Source organism: Haliotis asinina, chromosome 2, assembly GCF_037392515.1.
Source record: "Haliotis asinina isolate JCU_RB_2024 chromosome 2, JCU_Hal_asi_v2, whole genome shotgun sequence".
Lineage (NCBI taxonomy): Eukaryota > Metazoa > Mollusca > Gastropoda > Lepetellida > Haliotidae > Haliotis > Haliotis asinina.
The window spans coordinates 62,476,564-62,500,916 of NC_090281.1; the positions used below are offsets into that span (position 1 = coordinate 62,476,564).

A 24,353-nucleotide genomic window follows, 5' to 3' on the forward strand; every position below is an offset into this window, starting at 1 on the left:
ATCGTATTACTTAAACACATACACAAACACTCAATACTATTACATTAAAATAGTTCTTTTAGAGTCTTTCACTCTTTGACAATCCATAAAACCATGAGGAGAGACGAAAATTGGTTCGACGTCGCGTTCACATACGGTATTTAGAAGCAGCTACTGACATGAATACCACTTTTGTACTAACATGTTTTGTACTCAAAGACGACCAGTCTTTGTTTTATCCCTGAAAGTCCGAACACCAGGGCGAGAAACGACAAGAACCGTGTTTTCCTCTGTTTATTGACATCCCAGTTTATACTGACGTTTCACTGACTCAAAGACGACCTGTCTTGTTTTATCATCTTACGGCCGAGCACTACGGAGAGAAACAAGCATGTTTTCATCTAGTTAGGTATGACGCAGAAAAGCCATGAGGTATGTTATTTCTCTTTGATGTTCAGTAAGACCAAATAACATTATGCACATCTTTGCATTAGGATTTTCCAAGTTCACCTGCATCAGTCTGAAGTAGCACATGCTTTCATATCGCACTATCCTGACAATAGTAGTTTTACATATTGTCTTTTCCTATGTTTTACTTTGGTTTGTTTGTTACGTACGTTGAGTAACCATCTGAATTCTCAATGCTTGTGGTCGATTATTGAATCTTAAGCTTGCGTGTGTGACTGTGGTGTGACTATATCTTGTTTAGGGAGGTCCGTTTGTGTTATGCCTTTCTCTGTTCTGACGACGTGTATTTGTTCGAAGCCACTGCGGTGTGACTCAAGCTTGTATGGTGAGGTCCGTTTGTTTTCAGTCTTTCTTCAGCTCTTTTGTGTATTTGTTTTGGAGGGGCATGTGTTTTGTGCAGATGGGTGTCTTCGGAGTAGCAGTTATTACAGAAAGGGACATTGGAAATCGTGAATTTCACGTTGTTGTGAACGGTACTTCGGGGCAGGGTTGAGTGTAAATGAGAGATGATTCATTGATTATAGTTGTTCTGAGGATTTTTCTCTAAAGATTGAACAATATCTATACCACATATTACAGAATATTGATATGGGAAAGATACCCTATACCCGTGTAGATCTGTGTTACAAATGATCTTCAGCGATTGCATGGGACGACTGGTGGCACCAGGTGGTTTCAGGTGCAGATATATTTACCCTTTGCGCTCTGCTCGATCGAGGCACAAGCTGAACAGACGTTACGTGAAGAAAAACGGACACAAATAATTTTAAATAGCATCTCTATATTGTTAAGTACAAGACATGTTCATTTGTACGGGCACTGGAAGCAATACTTTAAACGAGTTTCAGCGGAGTTTCAACGAATGTGATGCTCCTATCGAGTACAGTAACAAACATGTACACAAACGTCAAACGACCTCTCTTGGATCCAGTGAAAGCTTGCAAAACAGTTTAACATCAAGTTGAACTCGCCTAACAATGAGTTACAGTAAAGCGGGATAGTGTTGAATTCTAATATATTGATGGGGTTGTCCAAACACAGTAATTTTCCCCAAGTAGAAACATGCTTTATGTGAATCATCCCCATGGTATATCACTTCCTTGTTGTCCAGCATGGCGGGTGTGAGGACACTGCTTCTGTGGACGGTGGTGGCAGAGTGTTGGATGCTGTATATACAGGGTGAGTTTACACCACTACCTTTTGTACTGATGCAGTCTTCCTGTTTCCAGGGGGCGTTCATATAACATCTGTGTCTTTACTTAACTAATCAAATATCAGGAATGTTCCTCATTTTTTATATCCACAAATAAGCATCAGTTTCATCGCTGGTAGGTTATTTTCGGTCAGCTGACACAGCACTGCGGTTGAAATGATTTAATGAATTTCTTTTCCCCTGTCAATGTTCTGCTCTGTCAATTAAAATTTTGAAGTATTAAAAACATGATACTTTTATATGTGACAGAGTACATGTCTGTATGCCAAGGTCTCCGTATTTGCGACACCATGAGTTATGTGACGTCATATCAGTGACGCTCGGAGAGGAACTAAACGTTTAAAGCCATTCCCTGTAGGCATGTGCCGACTTTACTTTTTCCAACATATTAGCTGAGACACACTCTCTCGATACCTGCCATAGACTCCTTAAATACACACTTATTACACTCTTGAAGGACGATAGTGATAAATCTGTAAATTTCAAGTTGTACGGTTATTGAATGGCTTTCCGTCCACGTCCATTTATTCGACCAGGTATGGTGCATATTAAATTAACGCAATGCCATGATGTTGCCCGTCTTGCTGCAAATACAACCAAGTATTGGCGCCTTTGTCCTTAAGTCTCAAGTCCATATCATGTCCATAGAGGGGCAGGTCTAGGCTCAATACTGCCAGTCACCTTCAGTCATGCCAATAGCCCGTACAAACACACTTCGCATAAACGAGCAATGAATGACATCAAGTAAATCACAACTGTATGATAAGCAGAAACTATGTAACTGACATTCTACTATGATCCACAAACATTTATCAACCAGTCTGGAGAGTCTTACTCAATGCATTCGAGGACTTCGTATTCAACTTTGTGATGGTTGAACAGAGAGAATAGTACTATGTTCCCACGGACTAGCTACATGATTTATCTTCGATGGCAGTTTGAAACTCAACATTAAAGTAATTCCGTGCAACAATACCTACAGTCCAATACCCGCATGGCACTGATAAAATGAAAAAAAAGGGTATTCAATATTTGACAGGTACGTAAGTCCCAAAACGTGCGAAGTAAATTGAAACTGTCCATTGTTTTATTCGTAGTGTGTGTATTCTTAATGCATGGCAAATGTGTTCAAATCACTAACTGCTGAAGTAATGGTGTAAATCCAGCTAGGGCCCTTGCAGGAGGCAAACGTTTTATAATTGTATTATCTTCTATAGTTAAACTGTTTGAGATTCAGGGACAAGTTTTAAATGGATATCTGTGATATACTAGTGTTTTTTGTTGTTGTTCTTCGTCAAAAGGATTTTAGTTTCTAATTTTCTTGATATATAACGTAATTTTTAATTGTTCTCCTCACGATATGGTTGCAATATTGCCGATGAAACGATAAATATTAACTCACTCATTAACTCAGTATTTGACAGGATATAAACTCGTCATTCCTCTGCATGTATGAGATATAACAAGGAATAACATATATATCACTTTTCAAAATCACTTTTCGCTAGTATACACAAGTGTTTGTGTTGCAGGGAGCGCAGTTATACACCAGTATGCCGTGAACAATGATATTTCAGTTATGTATTCATCTTTTTGATTGCTACTTTGCTTTGAGCGACCAACTGAATGCATTTCGGGTAAAACGTTATCTGGTGTTTATAATGGTTATTATTCAGTATTAAAGTATACATATTTGAGAGATAGCGCGGAAGGGTTTGGTAGAATGTCATCATATGAGTGGAACGAATATAAAAATATGAAAACGTGGTATATCTGGATTCTTTTATGCATGGCTTGAGGAAGGCCAACACTGTTACAACAACAACAACAACAACAACAACACAACGACAACCACAAATATGTTTATTCACGTGCTCACAAATTATTTGTTGGGCAGCAGAGTGTGGATTACCAACATAGGTTGTTGAAAGCGCCAGGATTAATTCGAATTCATCTTGATGTAGGTAGTATGTGCACCATCAGAGCGCTAGCCAGTTGTGTTTTTAGTATTCGGCGACGTACCGATGTTTCCACTGGACGTTAAACATTCACCATCTTTGTCACAAGATTGGCATTTCCGAGCCATTAAACAAAAAGTCGCAATCTTTTGTGGCAGGGCTAACCGTATTTCTTCACTAGGATATCACATTCATAATTCTAAGATTAATTGCAATTAATCTAGAACAGAAGATACAGAAAAATCAGACGGTGACGGTGACCTAAATTAACAATTATCGTTCAGCTAACTGACGTGTTGTTCTATTGGCGTGTCTCCCCTTCCGAATGTAAGCAGCACATTACCAGAAAAATGTCTTGCTATGAAATATTTTAATTTCACCTTTATTAACGCCTACTACATCCGTCAGTTTAGACCATTGCATCCGCAAGAAGCTGACTAGTTATGCAACGTTCCACGAATGCAATATAGCAATTTAGCATATTTAATTTATTACCACTTATCCACGAAACTGCCAAAGTTTGTAACTGTACCACAGGCCACGAGGCCGATGTTATGAATAAAACTTCATCTGTCTGTCTGTCACTGTGGTATTTTAAACCACTAGGGAAAGTTAGGTCCATTGTTACTGGAAGTGTTTTAGTAGCAGAACGTGATTAACTGCCCTAGGACAATTACTTCTCTTTAAAAACTAAAGTTATACTTATTTTGATAATCTTCATCATGTCTAATACATTACACGCGTATTAAATAAGTATGTCCTCTTGGTGTAAGCCGTGTAATCACCCTCACTACGATAGTTATCAACATAAAGTCCGCAAAGTCCTCAAAAAGTTAATTTAAATAACTGCCTTATATGGGGGATTCACATATACGTAAACACTGCAAACGTGTAACTGTTTAATTGTGAGTCGAACAAAGACATTATATCCGTGGAAAAACATAACGCTATGTTTCCACCAGTAATGTTAGCTGATTGAAGCAACTGAAACCAAGAAACGGGGTGCGATGGAGTAGTTTACTGAAGAAGGCTACAAGGTATGTACGAGGCAATGACAAATCGATGACAACAGACTCCACAGATGGTGCAAAAGGTAATGGTGTCATCTTCACATGAGAGGAGTTGGTAAAACGGCCGTTTAACCACCTTGAAGGTTCTATTCAGGAACAATTGTCTTGACTTCCTTAGTTCTAACAGCTGGCTGTCTGTGGCGAGCATAAGGTGTCTTTGCAAAATTCAACATCACGGATGAAGATGAAAACTATTATGAGACTAAAAAATTCAGAATTAAAAATTCAGCGGTATTAAAAGAATCACTGTCATTGGTCGACCATGGTCTTCTGCGTCTTGGACGATCCCTCTCTTCGAATTCATTGATATAGCGTTTGGTTACTCTTGCATCCGGACATTGGCGTCTTCGCCGTATTTTAACATGATCCAACAGTTTGAGATATTGTGTGAAGCATGTTGGAGTAAGTGCATTCCAGTATTCTCTATATGACATCTTCTTTTGCCAAATTGTTAAAACTACAGTTGGATCCGGGCGGCGAATTATTGCTCAGGTGTCCGTGTTGGTTTGGGTTTCTGTGCCGCGTGCCACACCATTATGTGCAACTCAAGCTAAAAGTGCAAATGAAGTGTTCACTGTTATCCGACAGGGATATTTCCACCTGTAGAAAACGTTTTTATGCTGACTAATGGGTTTTGCATCTTGACTGAGATGCAGTACATGATATGCTTTGATGAGCAAAATTTTACACATCTGAGGTGGCCATCATAAGATATTGGAGAGTATGATTTTCCGCCCCTTCGGAGCATTTATTAGGGATTGTTGCCTGTTGGTTTTGGTGGACAAATCAACCTTCTAAAAATAACTACGAAAAATGATCCGTCAGGTTGATTGTGGTCATGACTACTAACATTTATCCCCTTATTAGGGTCCTGTCCAGCAGGGAAGTTTGGAGATACGTGTAGGTACAGCTGCCACTGTGGACACTCCTGTAACCAGACAACTGGAGTCTGTGGAGGTGACTGTGACGAAGGCTGGATTGGAGGACGTGGTGGAACCTGTCAAAAAGGTATGGTGATAAAGTACTTTAAGAATTGTATTTCTCTAAACTGGCCACATATATTGAAAAAAGTGTTTCGATTCTGATTTAAAAAGTACATCATCGTGCACGTGTTGTCAAAACAAGACAGACCCGTGAAGGTCCCGGGGTAGAATAGGCCTTCAGCAACCCATGCTTGCCATAAAAGACGACTAGCTTGTTGTAAGAGGCGACTAAAGGGATCGGGTGGTCAGGCTAGCTGACTTGGTTGACACATGTCATTGGTTCCAAAATGCGCGATTCGATGCTCATGTTGTTGATCACTGGATTGTCTGGTCCAGACTCGATTGTTTACAGACCGCCGCCATACAGCTGGAATGTTTCTGAGTGCGGCGTAAAACTCAACTCACTCAGTCACTCCAAAACAAGACAGATATCGTAACCAAGTGCAAGCGCCTCACATCCCCAGCCCTACTTGTACGATTCAGTAGATGTTGACTGATTTTTGACATTCCACTTAATGAGGAAAGGCCGGAATCCCGACAGCACGCAGTCGCCTCATCACTATGTTCCTGATGATGCAGTGATTCAACACTGTTGCTGCTAGGGCACTTTCAGCATGCGGTTGCGCAGATTGAAAATGCGCAGGGGAATGTCATGTTGCTGAATGGACACTCTTAGTCTTCCACTTCTGGGACACATCTGGCTGAAGCGTTTCATTTGTATGATAGTGGTCTGCCTTGTACAGCTAAATGCTCTGGCAGTATGGCTGTTTCAAGCCGCCATCTGGAACACTGTCACTCTACTGTTTTGATGTATTCCTGTAATGCTGTTACCACTAACAACCTCAATTGACTCAATTGACGTTGGCGGATAACATGCACGTGTGATTCGACAGAACATTGCACTCAGAGCACCCTAAATGATAAATGTGATGTTTTGGCAACATGTATGTTATGTTCGTGTCTTATATGTGACAGTCTAAACACTCTTAAATTATTCAATTTGGATAATAATAACACCACTTTCTTTTGTACATCGGTGTGTTTCTTAGTTTCAAAGAAATGTCAAAGCAGCTGTGTTTCTTTGTTATAAGAGAACGAAACACTGCTCCTATACCCACTTGACTGATGGTTATAGAACGGTTCTATTTACGTGCTGGGTAGGTGAATCGGGAAACTCAGCATATTAAACCAGCAACATATTTAGAACCGTGGGCTTGTTGTGGCCATGTGGTTTACATGTGTAGAGCCTCAAGAGACAAGACCCAAACATAAACATAATGTTGATGGTTTTGCCGAAAAAATAAGTAAGTTGTAGTATATTGCGAACAAGTGAATATTACAATAGTACATTTAAAACGTTTTGCGGATGTAGTTAAAATACGTGTTGTTTCTGGATGACGTATCATTGTTGGATGTGTGCCTATTGTCTGTGAACATTCGATCATGTGATGTATCTCTTCAAACAGAAAACATTGCCTACAGGAAATATGCCACATCTTCTGGGTCCTCTAAGTCTGTCTGGTCTGCAGACAAAGCTGTAGATGGGAACCGGGAGCAGGTTTTGACACGTGACTCCTGCTTCCACGCCTCGGACTATCCAAGTGTGTGGACAGTGGACCTGGGACAGCAGTACAGGATATATGACGTCCGGATATACAACCGTAACGGATGTACGTATCCTTCCCATTCTCCATCAGTTCATCTTTAAATAATCAGAAAATATTGCTAAATAAGTATGAAATTAGGTATACTGAACATGATGTAATGGTTAAGTAGCTTGACTGTTTTTTGACCAAAAGACTGGTAATACCACCAGCTTGAAATACAAACTCTTCGAGTCAACATTACTGAATGTTTTCACCGAGGAATGTATACGTTGTTCCCTGGTAGTACAACCACTTTAACTCATCAATTTCTGTTACTCTTCATTTTACGAGGCTCTATTTATTACTGTCACGCAGGAACTTAGCTAATCTGGCTGTGTATTTACTCTTATTTAATTCATCCATGACAATTGAGTTTTGTCGTCTTTATTGCCATCATTTGATAGAATTAGCTGATAGTAACTGAACTGATTTTTGTCCCGAATGTTTACCGTTGGCAACTACGCGTAAAGCCATTATTAGTTGTTCTGAGTTCTTCTATAGAGATAGATATAGATTTCTAAGTTTGTTTACTTTAAGACGGCAGGATGAAATTATGAAACCGTCCACAGCAAAGATCTTCAAGTTCTTCTTTTGAATACCCTTACTGTAGTTTATAGTTAAGATTTCCCAGAAAGCTACTTTTACAAGTATTTGAGGTGTTCGCCGTTTTGACTAACAGACTGAATAAAGCAACTACCATACCTCTGCCCTCTCTAGAAGCCTCCTGATGTGACTTTGAGTCTGAAAATAGTACTTGCGTTACCTCTGCCCTCTTTAGTATGATCTGTCTGCACTTCCAGTTGAAAGATATCAACAATCTCGCCTGTGAATCTGAGCCTAATACAATATCAGAACACTGTTTGTCAATGAACACACAGACACCACTTCCAATAGATAAAGACAGTGGGCCTGCTTTTACAGGGTCAAATTCAATGTTTATAATTTTGCAACGATGTTCTTGTCACTTGAACAGTTATGTTGTAATCGCTTAGTAAGTGATGTTTGCTATGCTAGCGTCTTCAATCGTTCATAACGTGGTGCAAGCTTCCACCATGTTATTTGTTATCTTTCCGGACGTGTGAACAATTTGTTATGTAAATTGTCAGATTTGTGTAGTCCACCTTTCATAATCATTCACAAAAATACATATTCAATGGAAACTTATACTAAGTAAAAACAACAAACAATGATGGTAGCCTAATGATGCCACTACACCTACAAGAAGCATACATCCTTCATTATTTCAGATGCTTGGAAAATCCAATCAGCTGTCCTCTCTCTGAGTAACTCCAGTAGCTCCACACCTGGCGTACCTTGCTACACCTTCACCAGCAGCACTGCAACAGACAACTCTATCTACGATGTGATCTGTGATGGGACTGGACAGTTCTTCACCATCTACCACGGCTGGGCGAAGCTGAATCTCTGCGAGGTTGAGATATATGGTATGGACTCACTCTGCTGTTTTTATCCACCCTTAGAAAGTCTTCTTTTAAATGATCTGTAAATTCTCCCGAGATGATAACCATTTGTCAGTTACTATTTATGACAATATATATTGAAGCAACATTTTGACTGTAGTGCCACATAGCAATAAAGTGTCGACACCTTAATTTAACAAGTATACTGGACAAAATAAGTTGGGGATATTGGTATTTTTAGGACTGATACTTTATCAGTGTGTCAATAAAATAATCGATCATTATTCATAATTTGAGAATTTACATATACCCGAACTAATTTTGTACAGTATATTTGTAGAGTGTTTCAAGGCTAAGAAACAAGTAAGATCTACAACTATGATCCATTTTAAACTGATTACATGAACAGTTGCTCCGGAAAATAAATAATCCTCATTTACCAATATAATGAGAGTCAACCGTTTCTTTAGACTCTACAAGAGTGCAACACGTACACCACAGCGGCATGAATCACACCGTGTAGAGATAACCTTAACATCTCGTTAACTGTGCTTGTTTTCCTCTTTTATCATAATGTAGTTTGTTGGACAAGGTAAGTAGGTAAAGGCACTTTCAGCTCTAAATGGAACTTTATTCACCGTTTCTACATTTATCACCAACAAGCGATGTTAATGTACAATATTGGGACCACGCAGAAGCGGAGTAAACTCTTTGATTCTTTATTGAGTTTGCAGTCAAGGATCCTTCGGCACAGACTGCAACCATTTCTGCCATTGCTCTGATGGGCCCTGTTACAATGCCAGTGGGATCTGTGGTGGTGACTGTAGGTCAGGGTGGCGGGGACAAAACTGTTCTGTAGGTGAGGATCCAGCATAACTTTAGTTGACCTGCAAAGGAAACATTTGATGAAAAACTTGTGAATAACATTGTGCATAACTGTTGCATACATTAATGAGAAAGCGCCTTTCTTTCACAGGGTGTGATCAAGACCATTACGGTGTCAACTGTAACGAGACGTGTAGCAACAGGAACTGTGCAGCGAATACATCGTCATGTGACCGTCATACTGGGTCATGTGACACCGGGTGTCTCCCGGGATGGACTGCAGTAGACTGTACTCAAGGTAAACCATACCCATAAAATATATAACCCCTATCATGAAATCAAATAGATTCTAGTATAATGAATGATAGATGTCCTCAGTCATGTATTTGTATACGAGGCCACTGACAACTGTACCAGTATGTACCCTTGTCTATAGCTCTTCACTGAGGCTTTTTTTCAGTTATTTGCTTTATTATTCCCATGGTCACTTTACTCTAAAATACTTCTGCCTGTACAACTCTTCAGCAGTGAATCTGTATTCCAATGTAATTTGTGTCGAGTTTATTTACAAAATGCGGTGCGAGAGTAGTACTGTCGACTCGCCCTTTACGTGTCAATATCTTTTACAGAATGCTTCCGTGGAACCTATGGACAAAACTGCAGCAAGCAATGTGGTGACAGGAACTGTGTTGGGGACCCGTCATGTCATCATGTGACAGGATCATGTGTGAACGGATGCAAGGCAGGATGGATGGGTATAGATTGTGTGGATGGTAAGGGCGTAAAGGATATGCATTATGGCAGCCTGAATGTGAACCAGGTTTGGAGGGTAGGATCATGCACACATGGTATTCCGAGTGTGCAATGAAAGTACCCGCAGCTGAAGACATAGGTTATTGTCAGTTCTGTTACTGACAGTGACAACATGATTAGCCAAGTATCCTTTTCAAGGATGAAGTTTCACTATTGTTCTATTACCTCTGCGTCATCAGTTAAAGAGAATGTTCAAGATTATTCAGAAACCTAATTAAAATCGTAAAATATTGCGATGCCTTTCTGCTACAGAGTGTGATCAAGACCATTATGGTGTCAACTGTCACAAGACGTGCGAAAGCAGGAATTGTGCCGCTGATAAATCAACATGTGATCGGCATACTGGGTCATGTGACACCTGGTGTCTCCCTGGATGGACTACGATGGACTGTACACAGGGTATACCCTATCATAAAACATAAAACAGTGTTGAAGCACGATTTTGTTGAATCGTTGTTTAATCATAGTGATATTGATGTGATATGTCTACATATTTGCACTTTGCAATGGCAACTAAACCAAAGACCAACATTGTCTCTGACTCTACCCTTGAACTCAGCCTAAAATCTGTCAGTAGCATGTATTATCACAAGATAGCAAGAACTACAATATTCTTGACCAGTGAATCTGCGTGGAGTATTATAACGTTGATCAGTGCGTCACTATATACTAGTACTTATACAGTCACCGTAATCAAGTTGTAGCTTTAGTTATTGCCGAAGTGTCCGATATCGTGTATTTCTTCACAGAATGTTCTCCTGGGACCTATGGACAAACCTGCAGCAAGCAGTGTGGTGACAGGAACTGTGCAGGAAACTCGTCATGTGATCATGTGACTGGATCATGTGTGGCCGGATGTAAAGCAGGATGGATGGGCCTAGATTGTGCGGAAGGTAAGGGCTTAAGAACACACATATACAGTGTAGTGTGAAAGTGCAGCATGACATTACCCATGTGAATATTAGCTAACGAACATCATTGACAGTGACAAAAGTATCAGGGCCCACCTGCACAAAACGATGTTAGAGCTACAATTAATGTAAATCCTTAAGATCGTGATCTTAGGTTTCGGCTACAAACGCCGTCCACTTGCACAAAGCGATTGTAGGCTAAAATCATTGTAAGTTACAATCAAAACTTACAATTGGTCGGAACCAATTGTAAGGAGCTAAGATCATTGTCGTCAGTAGCAAAACGGCGTCCAAGTTGGTGTCAATTTCACGCAAATAATTAGCTTTACGTTTGGGGATTGAGTTCATATTGCATAAAACTGCATGATTCGCCTCGACACTTCAGCGACACGGAGAATGCAACATCGATTTAACGACAGAAATATCGTTGTTACCGGTAGTGAACAACATCATTATCGAGTCGATATCATAGAGTACAATTCTCACCCGATTCAGTGTTGGAAAAAGTATGAACACCATACCTTTTTGATAAACAAGGAAAGGATAGAAACGAAAGGTGTCTGCATGCGATTAGCAGTGGCCATGACCTTTTCAATAACTCAAGGGCAGCTAATTTTAGTTTTTACGCAAGATGGGAGTGGTTTCCCTTTGCAGATTATGCCGTTGCCGTAAGATCTGCCATGCCCAAATACAATGCATGTTCTGTTGTGACAGAACAGATATCCACATATTTCTTTTCGGTTAATGATTTTGTCTTAGTTTGCCATTGAAATAATCTACAGTTGGATAACGTACAAAATAATGTTTTTTCTACTTGTAAAAATTGAATCTGACGAGAGACAAGAGTTTTAATCTATGCATTTTAATTATAATACAAGTATTTTTCAAACGGGAAAAATACACTAGCTGGGGTATGTGAAATTTGCATAAAACAAAGCGAAAAAAATAATTATCAAGAAACACTCCCACAGTCATGTCACACTTTCATATCTTTACAAATCTAATGCTTGTGGGATATATATGGGATTTTACTCCAAATAACACCGATGCCAAACTATGTTCAACTGACAGCCACTGACAAATCATGGTACATTTAGGTGTTATATCATAAGGAAATTTTATTTATGTGTTATCTTTTAATTTCTTGATTATTAGGTCAATAACTCAAGACTCAATCCGTTAATGTATTTGTTTGTATTACAATATTTGCATGAAACATGATATTACTGTGGTTGCAGTATCACATGTTTATTGCATAAAAAAATAGAATGTAGAAAAATTAAACAATAACCCCTGAGGCACGAGTGATTATACATGTTACCTTCTTCGTTGTCGCTTCCTTCTTCAACGTTATTATGAATTTCATTTGTGGGCAGTAACCAGTTCCACGTTGTATTTGAGCTGCATGCTATGCGCACTTGAAGACAACTGTAGACAAGAGTCGAGTTTAATAAATTTCTACGTCCAACTTTGAAGAGTTCGATCTTAGTTAAGATCGCGATCTTAAATCCATGCTGTCTTAAGATCGTCTTTGTGCAAGTGGATTAGGGCAATTGTATGGTAATTGTAAAGTTGATTGTAGGGGCCTAAGATTGATTGTAACTAAGATTACTCTGTGCAAGCGGGCCCAGGCCAGTATCCTGTTCAGCATTCATTATGAATATCGTCCTGCAGCACAGCATGCAAAGTATGGTAATACCCAAGGACAGGCATACTGCATGAATCAGTTATTCCGGTTTTATGGATGAAGTGGTGTGAGTCCTGGAGACTGTAGACAAGGGTTTCAGGGAGGCAGGTGTTACAGGTGAGGATATTCAGTTAGCGGTGTGTCCTAGAGAATGTGGACCAGGATGGCAGCGAGACATGTCATACAGATTAGTAGGTTCATTAAATGGCTTCTGTGCGATAAATGGAATTTCTTTGATTGTATGAGCACCAATTGTGCTCCTCGCCAAGCTGAACTAAGTTTGTAACTTCAGAATTACTGTCCGGACAAGCGAATTGAAAACATTTGGACTTCTGTAGGTGTGGCTAGGTGAGTCATTGTGTGGGTCTTTGCCGTTATATACTCACTTACCGATAACAGCAAGAAATATAGGACACCAGTAGAGCCACCAGATTCAGAGTAACAAAATATATCCACAACACTGCAATAATACACATCTCATAACTTTCGATCAATTTATCAGCCGATCCAGCCTTTGGTGTCACAACATACTCTTGACTTCCCTGTGTACGTGCGCCTGATGAGTACAGGCAGGGGGTAGCTATTTCTCGTATTTGACACCCTCACTCTTTGACATGAGTTATAATCAAAGGAGTCACTACTTGGAGAGTGTGTGGCTTTAGGTTTTTACGCCGCACTCGGCAATTTTCCAGCTATATGGCGGCGCCCACTACTTAGGGCACAGAGAGCTAATGATTATGGCAATGGTTCAAATATTATAAGCGTCGATCCAGTATTTGTGTTTATTTGACTATCATTGAATTGGTAGTAATACTGACAGTGGTGGCGATGAATCCTGTTTCATTATGCCTGGAAGAAGGTGAGTTTTGTATTCCAAATGACATGTTGTATTGTTCATGTTATGAAGTGCATCCAGGGTGGTGGAATCTAATAGGATGTGGTGTCTACATCAATGGCAAGTCAAGATATATCTACACATTTTCACGTGCTTTACTTGAATCAATAAGATTCCTATTGATTTCACCCTCCAAACTGTGGACAACAATACATACACAACAAAGCTTGTTTTTAACTAAAATATTTTGACACTACAGTAGCTTCATTGACAGTAGTCTTGCTCTGTTTTTCGAGTACAAGCAATTGGACGGTGATGGTTGTTTTTGGTTTATCAGTTCACAAATGTAGGTTTGTGATGTACAAATATAGATACATGAAGTCTATGAAGCATGACAGTCAACAACTCTATGTTTCTGTGAGTGAGTGAGTGTACGAGTGAGTGTGTGAGTGAGTTTAGCTTTACGTCGCACTTAGCAATATTCCCGCTATACGGCGGCTTTCTGTAACAATCGAGTCTGGACCAGACACTCCAGTGATCAACAGCATGATCATCGATCTACGCATCTACACCGACCTTCTCGGGTAGTTGATGGGAATGAGCAGAGGTGAAGAGACTGTAGAGGTGAAGAGACTGTAGAGGTGAAGAGACTGTAGAGGCGAAGAGCATCTCAGTCTATATATATGAGCGTTACACTCAAATATCCCACAGTAATCTAACCTATGACATAAACAATTTACAACCTATCAATCATGAAAGCACATTTATTATGTTGAAAAAAATGCAAAAGTGATATTGCTTCTAATGTGTTCAAAAGAGACAAGGCTTCCTCAAGGCGGCCCCGGATATAACACTGTTCATTTGGCTATTGCTGTGGCGGCTGCATTTGTAGTTGGTGCTGTCGTCTCTTCTGTTGTCTGCTGGAGACGAAAGAGGTAAATGAGTGGTTATAGTCACGTTATATTTTTCAAAGAAATACATAAGCAATAGAGAAAAGTAATATACTCCTTTAATCCAAACATAGAATCACACCCTATATGAACATGACTTACCTTGAAATAATGCAGATCTGTATTAAGCACGTAAGGTTGGAATATCCGTACATTCCAGACGACCTAACGAGACCTCTGAATCAAACAACCCATCGTATGTTCGAAGTGGTGACGTTGGCCCTGAAACTACGACATACCTCAGTCTCCATGCTGAATCTCCACATGACGCCAACATGACAGGAGAGACATATTGCACCATAGAGTCTGCCAACACAAGTTCAGAAGTCCCAGCAGCAATATCACGGGATGTGTCCGAATCTGTCGGAGCACAGATGTATGAAACCATTCCCCACACATCTCTTGAAATGAACTGTGAATACAGTCAGATAGGGGGAACCTAGCTGACTTCATGAGTGATGCACTTAAGGTTTTAATGGTTCTACTTGTACGTGTACTACCAAACGTTTATTAACTTTTCACATTAAAGAATTATGAGGATTTTACTTACTATTAGGTAAACTGATTTTCCGTATTTCCGTTTTGTGAGGCGAATTTATTCATCAAAATTACTGACACAGATAATCGCACATGCACTATAGAGTATGTAACTACAGTGCCTGTTGGGTTGTATAAGACGAACATGTATGCATAAAAATGCTTATGGTGATGAAAGTATCATATCATATTTAATTAGTTTTTTATTTTCAGACATGCCTTTGCTAAGTTCGATTGGTCGCATATGCATTGAGCTAAACAGAGATGATACCGGTATTTTACATAGGCTATTGTATTGAATTTCAACTTTTATACCCTCGATGGTATGTTTAAAACAGCTTATCATCTCATCCTGTCACGATCATGATGTACTCTTTTGTTTTATTTGTTTGAGTCCATGACTTCACTCAAATGTTATTGGATGTATGTTTGCGCTTCATACAGATAACCAGATAACATTGTGCAGGTCAGTCAGAACTAAATACTATGCTGCTTAGTTTGAAAGTATAATGCAGTGGTACATTCACCAACGCTTAAATTGTATATATATTTTTTATTTTCAAGTTGAAGATTTGACTGTGCATGTCTTCTAGCTGTAATAATGATGTAATGTAAATCGGAATTTGACTTGAATATCCTGATCTGAATACAAATGGTCACCGTTCTTTAAGCCTTATTGTATTCAGATAATTAAGCAGTTACTGCTAAATAGATACACACGTGTGATTTACATGTCATGCGGTGCATTTATTAGTAATTGGTAGAACATGATGGTTTTGGAAAATTAAATAAAATCACTGTTCTAAAAACAGATATGATGTTCTGGTTTTACATAGAGCTTTTATCACCGAAGGCTTTCCTAAGGCCTTGTCAGCTGTGGTTGTTTAGCTTAACGCCTCACTCAGCAATATTCCAGTTATGTGGCGGCAGTCTGTAAATAATCGAGTCTGAACCAGACAATCCAGTGATCAACAGCTTCTGTGTAATTAGGAACCGATGACATGACATTTTGTCAACCAAGTCAGCGAGTCTGACCACCTGATCCCGTTAGTCCACGACAAGCATGGGTTACTGAATTGTGCCTCAGACTCGATTGTGACTCAGACGTTGGGAATGTAAACACCAAAACCTGGAGCTGTTGAAATATTGCTTGACATGAAACGAAAGCTGACTACTGGAAAATTGAAATCATCAATTTTGGTACACAGTCTTATGTAACATTTCTTGTCACTCTGCAATTTTATGCATAGATCAAAATATAAACCATTTTATGCGGAGTCACTTGCATCCCTGGTTTCACGTTCACCCGAGGTACCGAGGAGCCACACCGTGGATACTTTTGAAAAAAGGAATACGCAGATGGGTAAATGAAACAACAGAGGTCCAAGAACCGATCCTTAGGGTACGCCGTGAGCAACATCCCTGGTGCTGGAGATCACCGATTGATGCCTGCTTGATATCTAGGACTCAAACCAGGCAACATCTAATACCCGCCATGGTCGCAAGTGTGAACATTAGAATGGTATGATCAGTAGTAAAGACGTTACTATTCAGATCCAGTAGAACCAACACTGCAGCACCATCTTTGTCAACAGTTCTCAGGATGGCATTGTACCTCTAACGAGTGCTTCTGCTTTAAGGTCATGTGTTCCTAGAGTCTTGTTGTGACCACTCGCACAATCATCTTTTGTGGTGAAAAGTACGTTTATGACTGACTGATCAATTATGAAGAGTCTTGATCTAAACCTCTTTAGGAATGGAGTTTATCTGACATCACCAGCCCATTCCCCAACTCCCTATCCCCAACCCACTCGACCAGTAGCCGTGTAAAGTCAAATAGTGTGTGGACAAGGACAGCTTTCAGTTTGCAAGTTAAACCATAACATTCACAATTGCTTTTGAATCGAATCCGCCATGCATACCCTGTAAGGGATTATACGAGTGATTTTGTATTACCAACAAAAAATATGCGAAGAAAAATGGTCAGTGTCATTTCTCACATTTTCCTATCCAGCTTGTTATTGAAGATACGTATAGCATGACATAACTTGCTTCTTTAAAGTGATGACGACTGATATCATGAACATAAACTTCCTGGAGAAATATTCAGTCATGAGGATTCTAAGAAATACAAACGTTTTCAGGCCCTGACAACATAAGATAAGCTCCGTCGGCACTTGCTTCAGAGACTAAAATAACAGATCGAAAGATCTGTGTTCGATTATGAGAAAACGTGATCGATTGTTTCACTTCGACCGAGCTTCGATTATTTCAATGAAGTGGAACACAACTAGTTCCCAGTCGTCCACAATGGCGAGATCAAAGCTAGTTTGACGTCGTCTTCACCCTAATGGTATTCGAATGTTGCAATTGTCTTCACGTATTTTGCAGATTTGTAGTATTAGGCAACTGAAATAACAAGACGCACCTAAATACGGACACCCTCTTAGACACTTTATACCAATTCCGACACGATCACGCCTGCTTTATCCTCGTTGTTCTAGCATCAGGCAGGTAACCACAAGTACCATCATTTCAGGCAATTACCTATAACATGCATAGGACACAGGGACATGTGTTCGGTCTTTTAGATATTCCGTGAGAGCAAATGACATCACAAAGTTCAAGTCAGAACATATCATAGATTCATGAGCAATATTCCATTTATATCACGAGGAACATTATTCCCACATTCATAACAGGTCCTGGAAGGAGGTAATCTCCTCATGGTCAACAGACCTGTATAGCTGTGACAATGTTGAAAACAGAAGTGGTGAAGAGATAATGTCAAAATCCATTTGGTATAACAATGCTTTTAGAATTTGGAGTGAAACCATTTGTCTACAACAATAGCAAGAAAGCTTGTAAGATTGATGATAATCGAAAAATATATGACTTAGTAAATAGATAAAATAATCAAAACAGACTTTCTGACTTATGAGGGCGTCAGGAAATCATTGTCATCCCTTTTATGTAACACCAGTCCTTGTGCTGAATTCAGTTCTAGACCCATTCCACCTTACAACATGTCAGTAACGACCAATAAACAAGGCTACCTCAAGTTCTTATTTGAGTTTATTAGCTCCAACATTTACAAAGTTTAAAACACTGTTGAAACGGGAAGATCATTTGTAGAAAGAATATACTGATATAGAGTGGGAGAATATTCATCTCCTGGCAAAACAATGTACACAAAGTAGTGAATTCAGATGGTTTCAGTTTAAAATCAGTCATAATATGTTGAGTACCAGTAAGTTTATATTTAAGATGGGATTCGTTGAATCCCCAGCATGTTCTTTATGTGATGACTCACTTGCAACCATTGTACGTGTTTTATAAACCTGTCAATATGCTAAAAGCATAGGGAGAAACCTTTCAGAATTGCTTGCAAGGAAGTTTTACAAGAGCAAATATATAGACATTACCAGGCAACACATTTTACAGGATTCTCAAAATGTAAACAAGCAAGGTTTCACGCCTTTTGATCGTCTTTTCATATACTTTTCAGAATCCTGTGCAATGATCAATGTGATATTTAATGTGATCACAATCCTGTTAACAACTATGGCGTCCTTTGTCGCCTCTCTATATATGTTTGTCTCTACATACGCTTGTAGTAGCCCTGTATAAAGTCTTTGACATGAATGACAATCCTGTGTACATCTATGGCGTTGTTCTCTATATATACTTTTAGTAACCTGGTGTAATGCATATATAATATTTACATCAGTCATAACCTTCTGTACATTTACGATGTCCTTGTATATAGCATCTTTAGTATATCTAAAGGAGACACAATCCTCTATATGCACATATATATCATCTGTATGTATTGCTATAAAGTGGTTGGAAATGTAACCAAAAAGTGGGAAAAAATCACATTATGGTGTACCATGCATCATTTCATGTACAGCTTAAAATATATACTTAACTTACTAATAACTAGGAGTTATTGATGTAGTTGTTTTTTCTGACAGCGTTCTTCTCTATATGTTTAATGGGGTTCTACTTTGTTTGATTACACTAGGCGTCTCGTTTCAGCTGTACCCCTCTCTCAGATACTAAATATTCAGTTCAATGCGTCATGCTCGATGCGGTTGCTGTTTAGTCAGCCACCATATCAATGAAGAAAGACTGTCACATAACTGAAGTAAGCACCGTGTTCTTCGACGTTGTCTATCAATTACCTAATAAGGCGAAGTAAAAAAATTCTTGCTTTTCGTTTGGTAATGACAAACAAAAGCATTTTTGTATATGGTTTATCATTTGCTACGAAATTCTCTAGTGCTTCCACACAAACACCGACAAAGGTCGCGTGCTTCACTGTCATTAATTGTATTGTAAGGAGTTCTCGCAATCATTATAACAATAACTTGTGAGAATGTTTCCTGTTTGAATACACTGTTTCCTGTCCCGTGTGTAATATATAGTCTGGTTCATAATTATTGAGAATTTTTCTTCTTACTTTGAGCTATCCTAACACATGAACTGATTCACTGATACTTAAAACTAAGTAATGGTATAAGGGAGGTAACTCATCTTGGCCTACTGAGTATAGTACAATTAGAGTTACCTCCCCTGAATTTGTAGCAGACGTCATTTTCCTCAGCACTGTCAACAATGTCTGCTGAAGATAAAAGAAGGTTGATTTCTGAGTTGTGTAATCAAGGAATTGATGATGTAAATATACATTGGCAGAGAGAACAGGAACTCCTCTTTCTACTGTATATAGGATTAGGAAGAATTTTAAAGAGGGAAAGGATTTTGGGCACCAGAAAGGAGCAGGGAGACCCAGAAAATTGGACTTCTCAGATCGCGTCCGGCTGGGAATTTTAGCGTCTAAAAAGCAAAGGGCAAGCATCTCCAACATCAGGTATGAAATGATAGAAAGGGGATCAACAGTTGTATCAAAATCTACAGTTAGAAGAAATTTGATTGATCTTGGATGGGAGAAAAAGACTGGAATTCCTTCTCTCATGAAACAAGAACATAAAGACAGGTGTGTTGAGTGGTGTTTGGCACATGAAAACTTTGACTGGGAAAATGTGATTTTTACTGATGAAAGCTCAATATGGGTATATCCCAATAATGTGAAAATATGGACAAAGTCTGCGTCAGCACCGTTGTATCGACGACCTAAATACAGCCCAAAGTTTCATGTATGGGGAGGAATATCCTTATTAGGAACGACCCCGCTGTGTGTGTTTGAGGGAAATCTGACAAGTCAACGCTACACTAACATATTATATAATTTTCTCCTTCCAAGTGCACATGTGTTTTATGGAAATGACTGGATTTTGCAGCAAGATAATGATCCTAAACACACCGCAAAACATGCCAAGCAGTGGTTTCAGGAGAAAAATGTGACTGCATTACCATTTCCTGCATATAGTCCTGACTTAAATCCCATTGAGAACATTTGGGGGATGATGAAGGAATGTGTGAATCAAAAGGGGTTGACAAAAATTGAAGACATGAAGAGAGAAGTGGTCCGATACTGGGACAGCATAACTCACGAGACACTAACCTCTCTGATAGGAAGTATGCCTACCCGTCTTAGACTGTGCCGTGAAGCTCAAGGAGACTTGATAAAATATTAAATTGTTACCTACACAACATGAAAACGTCAGTTCACTTCACAATACATTCAATTTTATCTGATTTGTTCTCGTTTAATAATATGAAATGCTTTAGCTATTCTCAATAATTTTGAACCACACTGTATGTGTCAATTCTCGCTCCTGAATATATCAAAACGTTTCAATATCTCGTTGGAATATATGCCATATCCCACACGCACAAGCTGTGTAATCTCTATTTATCACGAGGAAGTGTGTACGTGTTCTTCCTGATAACCTTTTTCTCTGTTTATTTGTTAAAGCTCTACATTGTCGTATTACATTGGTTAGATCACCGGAATTCTTTAGGAAGAACGCTTATGGAGCTTGTGGTGGAGTTGAGTGTTCAGTTAGCGTATGTCACTCCGGTGAGACAGTAACTAGTTCTGGGAGGTTCGTTTGTTATATGCCTTTCTTTAGTCTGATGATGTGTATTTGTTTGTTGAAGGGGCAAGTGTTTGTGTGGCGGTATAGCAGATAATACAGAAAAAGCTCCAATGTGTAAGAATTAATTCCACGTAGATGTGATCCCAACTTGTGGCACGTGGGTTGACGTAGGTAACATTGGGTTTCTTTCTGGACAGGCGAAGTTAAACCGAAGATTCAAATGACGGTGGGTGAATTAAAAGGAGGACTGTTGCTTTTTGTTTTATGCCTTGCCGTTCAGTGATACTGCTTTTTATTGTTTCTTTGACGCCTGTGATTATAGGCTGAGATCGGTGTTAGTTTGATATTCTTCCGTGTATTGTGGCCCCATAACCCAAGCGTATCACTACCTGAAAGCACTACCATTTAGGTGCCTGACATCATTTTTTGCGTCCACCAATATTTTGTATTGTTGTAAGTGTTTAACTGTTTCTTCACGAGGCGACGTTGTCTGCAGCAATTATCGACAAATCGGTAAAGTACGTTTTCTTCTGTCATTCACAGCGGGAATTCATTTATGGAGAATATTTCACTTCGAGGGATCGGGCGAAGACTCGTGTGTTCAATAGTTGGATATTTAAGGAGATTGGATTGCATGTGCAGATGTAAGACCTAATTACTTAGATTGATGCGTATAACAGGGGATGGTGATGACAAAGTTTGGGTACCAATAGGAGATGAGGGAGAATATATATATAGACTATGGACCAGGATGTATTACGATGTTTGGGGTTATCTTGGTGACAGAAGACTAGCAAATGGAGTAGGATGTCTTACGATATTTACTGTTGATCGTGGTTGTAGCAGTCCAGCAAATGGAGTAGGATGTCTTACGATGCGTAGAGCTGACCTTGGTGGAACAGTCAGGTTGTTGACAGTTGATGTTGTTTTTGTGAATGTGAAGCGTTCATTTATGACGCCTGTGGTTGAGCGCAGAGGTAAAAAAAAGCACGTACAATACTGTACCATGAATACCCGAACAGTGAAAGAAGGATGACATAACATAAGCTATTTACACGTACCACTAAACATTAACAATACGTTGTGTATAAGTATTGAGGTGGCACATATAACAGTAAACACACATGAACGACATATACAAGTGCCTGGTAATGCCACCAATGCGGGAAAATGAAAGCTACAAAGATAGGACTACGTATACAGGATACAAAGTATGCGATTATACAGCCAGAGAACGGTGCTGAAGGTGGACAATTACGTGAGAGGGAAAAACCGTGACTAGTGTGGTTCGTAGGACCCGGTGACAAGATTTACAGTCTATGTAAGCAAAACCTGCTTACAGAGCAACATTAGATGTACCTTGTTGCAGGTGCAGGTAAGTGCATATAACTTCTTGGTTGTCTAACATGGCGGTTGTTTGGATATCAACTGTCTTCGTGCTCATGCCGGCTTGCTGGATTCAGTTTATAGTTGGTGAGTGTTTAATGGCTAGATTACATAATGATTGTTCTTTGTGCAAATATTGTTAATAGTGTAATAGCGCTTCCGTGGTTTGCTTCATTGACAAAAAAAGCTAGTACTGAAGTCACGATATGGCTGAAATATTGCCGATGTGACGTTAAGTATGAACTTACTCACTCACTGCTAAAACACTGAGCACAGTTTGCACAATGAACAGTTAGGGTGTTGATGGCAGAGATGCACAAACCATACAGATGAAAAGATGAAAAGTATATGACTTTATTTACTGAGGTAATGCCAACATCACACAAACGCTGAAACCTGGAATTGACAGAAAAGACCACAGAACGTCATGAGAAATATGATTTTCAGGCGAATTGCAAAATTAATGTATATTCAGAAAGTTTCTAACGTTACTTTGAATGGCTATTAATTGTGTATGCCAATCGTTGTTGTAAACACTGAATGTGTCATGATCTTTAATGTTCTTTAATGACAAAAGGAAAAAGCAAGCAAATTCATCTGACGTAATTAACTTTTGTCACCAGTTCGTCAAGGCTGGAAATCTCCTTAAAAGGTCCATGATAGTTGTGATCCTGATGAATAAGAGAAAAAAATTGAGTAAGGCTCGCACGACGCCAGTGAAAATGTATCACAGACGTTGAGAAATGTTAACACCAAAGGCTTGGGCTAGAGGAATATAGCAGTCATACTGAAGCCTTATCTCTTGCCATACCGTCTTTAGGCGAGTTTTCTGTCTCTCTGAGGTTTTGCATAGTTCTAAATACAACGCTGATACCACCCATGTGCTTCTATGCACATCGCATTTAACGTCATCATTTGTTGATGTTTCATTCAGCTTCAAAATATCCAATGCCCTGGATGTGTCAGTTACTGCACTGAGGCTTTTTAGTATGCATATAATTGAATATTCTTCTCTTTTCACATAAGCACGATATATACGACTTATGGTTGCCTCTAGCACGACGGATGCATATTGTCTTCGCTTTTAATAGCAGGCGTATCGCTGTTAAGCTCATCTTGCCATTTGGGGTGATTCCCCAAACGAGCAAAGTATTTATAGAGTTTAACTGTTAACATTTCCTGACGTTTACCTTCAAATAGCTTCCTCTTATCTCTGTTTATTAAACATAATTTTGAACAATACGTTATCATGTCTCACAATATCGTTCTAGTGAAAAGCATTGCGTTTTTGCAATGAATTTAGCCACCGTTCTGGATGAATCCACCCCTATCAACAAGGAAGTTGAAGCAACAGGCCATTACCACAACGTACGTTATATGTGGAATTACTCTTTCTCGGTAAAAACAGATTTTAGTAAGTTTTGGTTGAGGCTCATCGAACCCACACTTGTCGGACGGGTATACAAAGTAAGTGATTTAGACTATCATTCGTCTTGCTTGTATAATAATAGGATATAGGATACTGTAATGTATAGTCTGGCAGAAAATGTTTCAGTACGGTGTTTGGTAACTTTACTTTAAAACTGTAATTGCTATCCGTTTCTAATTTGGTATAAGGCTTCTACCATCGCGGATTTTAATTGTCGTAATTTATCACTCGATAAAA

General features: G+C 39.2%; 1 protein-coding gene across 1 annotated transcript in view; it reads left to right on the plus strand.

Moving 5' to 3' along the window:
* Positions 1-1,559: 1,559 nt before the first annotated feature.
* LOC137271937 (multiple epidermal growth factor-like domains protein 10) overlaps positions 1,560-24,353 on the plus strand; it is a 64,308-nt gene continuing 41,514 nt past the window's right edge. The window contains exons 1-7 of the mRNA XM_067804318.1: positions 1,560-1,626; positions 5,556-5,696; positions 7,138-7,341; positions 8,565-8,762; positions 9,466-9,597; positions 9,715-9,861; positions 10,193-10,336. Of these exons, the coding sequence (XP_067660419.1) occupies positions 1,560-1,626; positions 5,556-5,696; positions 7,138-7,341; positions 8,565-8,762; positions 9,466-9,597; positions 9,715-9,861; positions 10,193-10,336 (1,033 nt within the window). The remainder of the gene's footprint in view (positions 1,627-5,555; positions 5,697-7,137; positions 7,342-8,564; positions 8,763-9,465; positions 9,598-9,714; positions 9,862-10,192; positions 10,337-24,353) is intronic.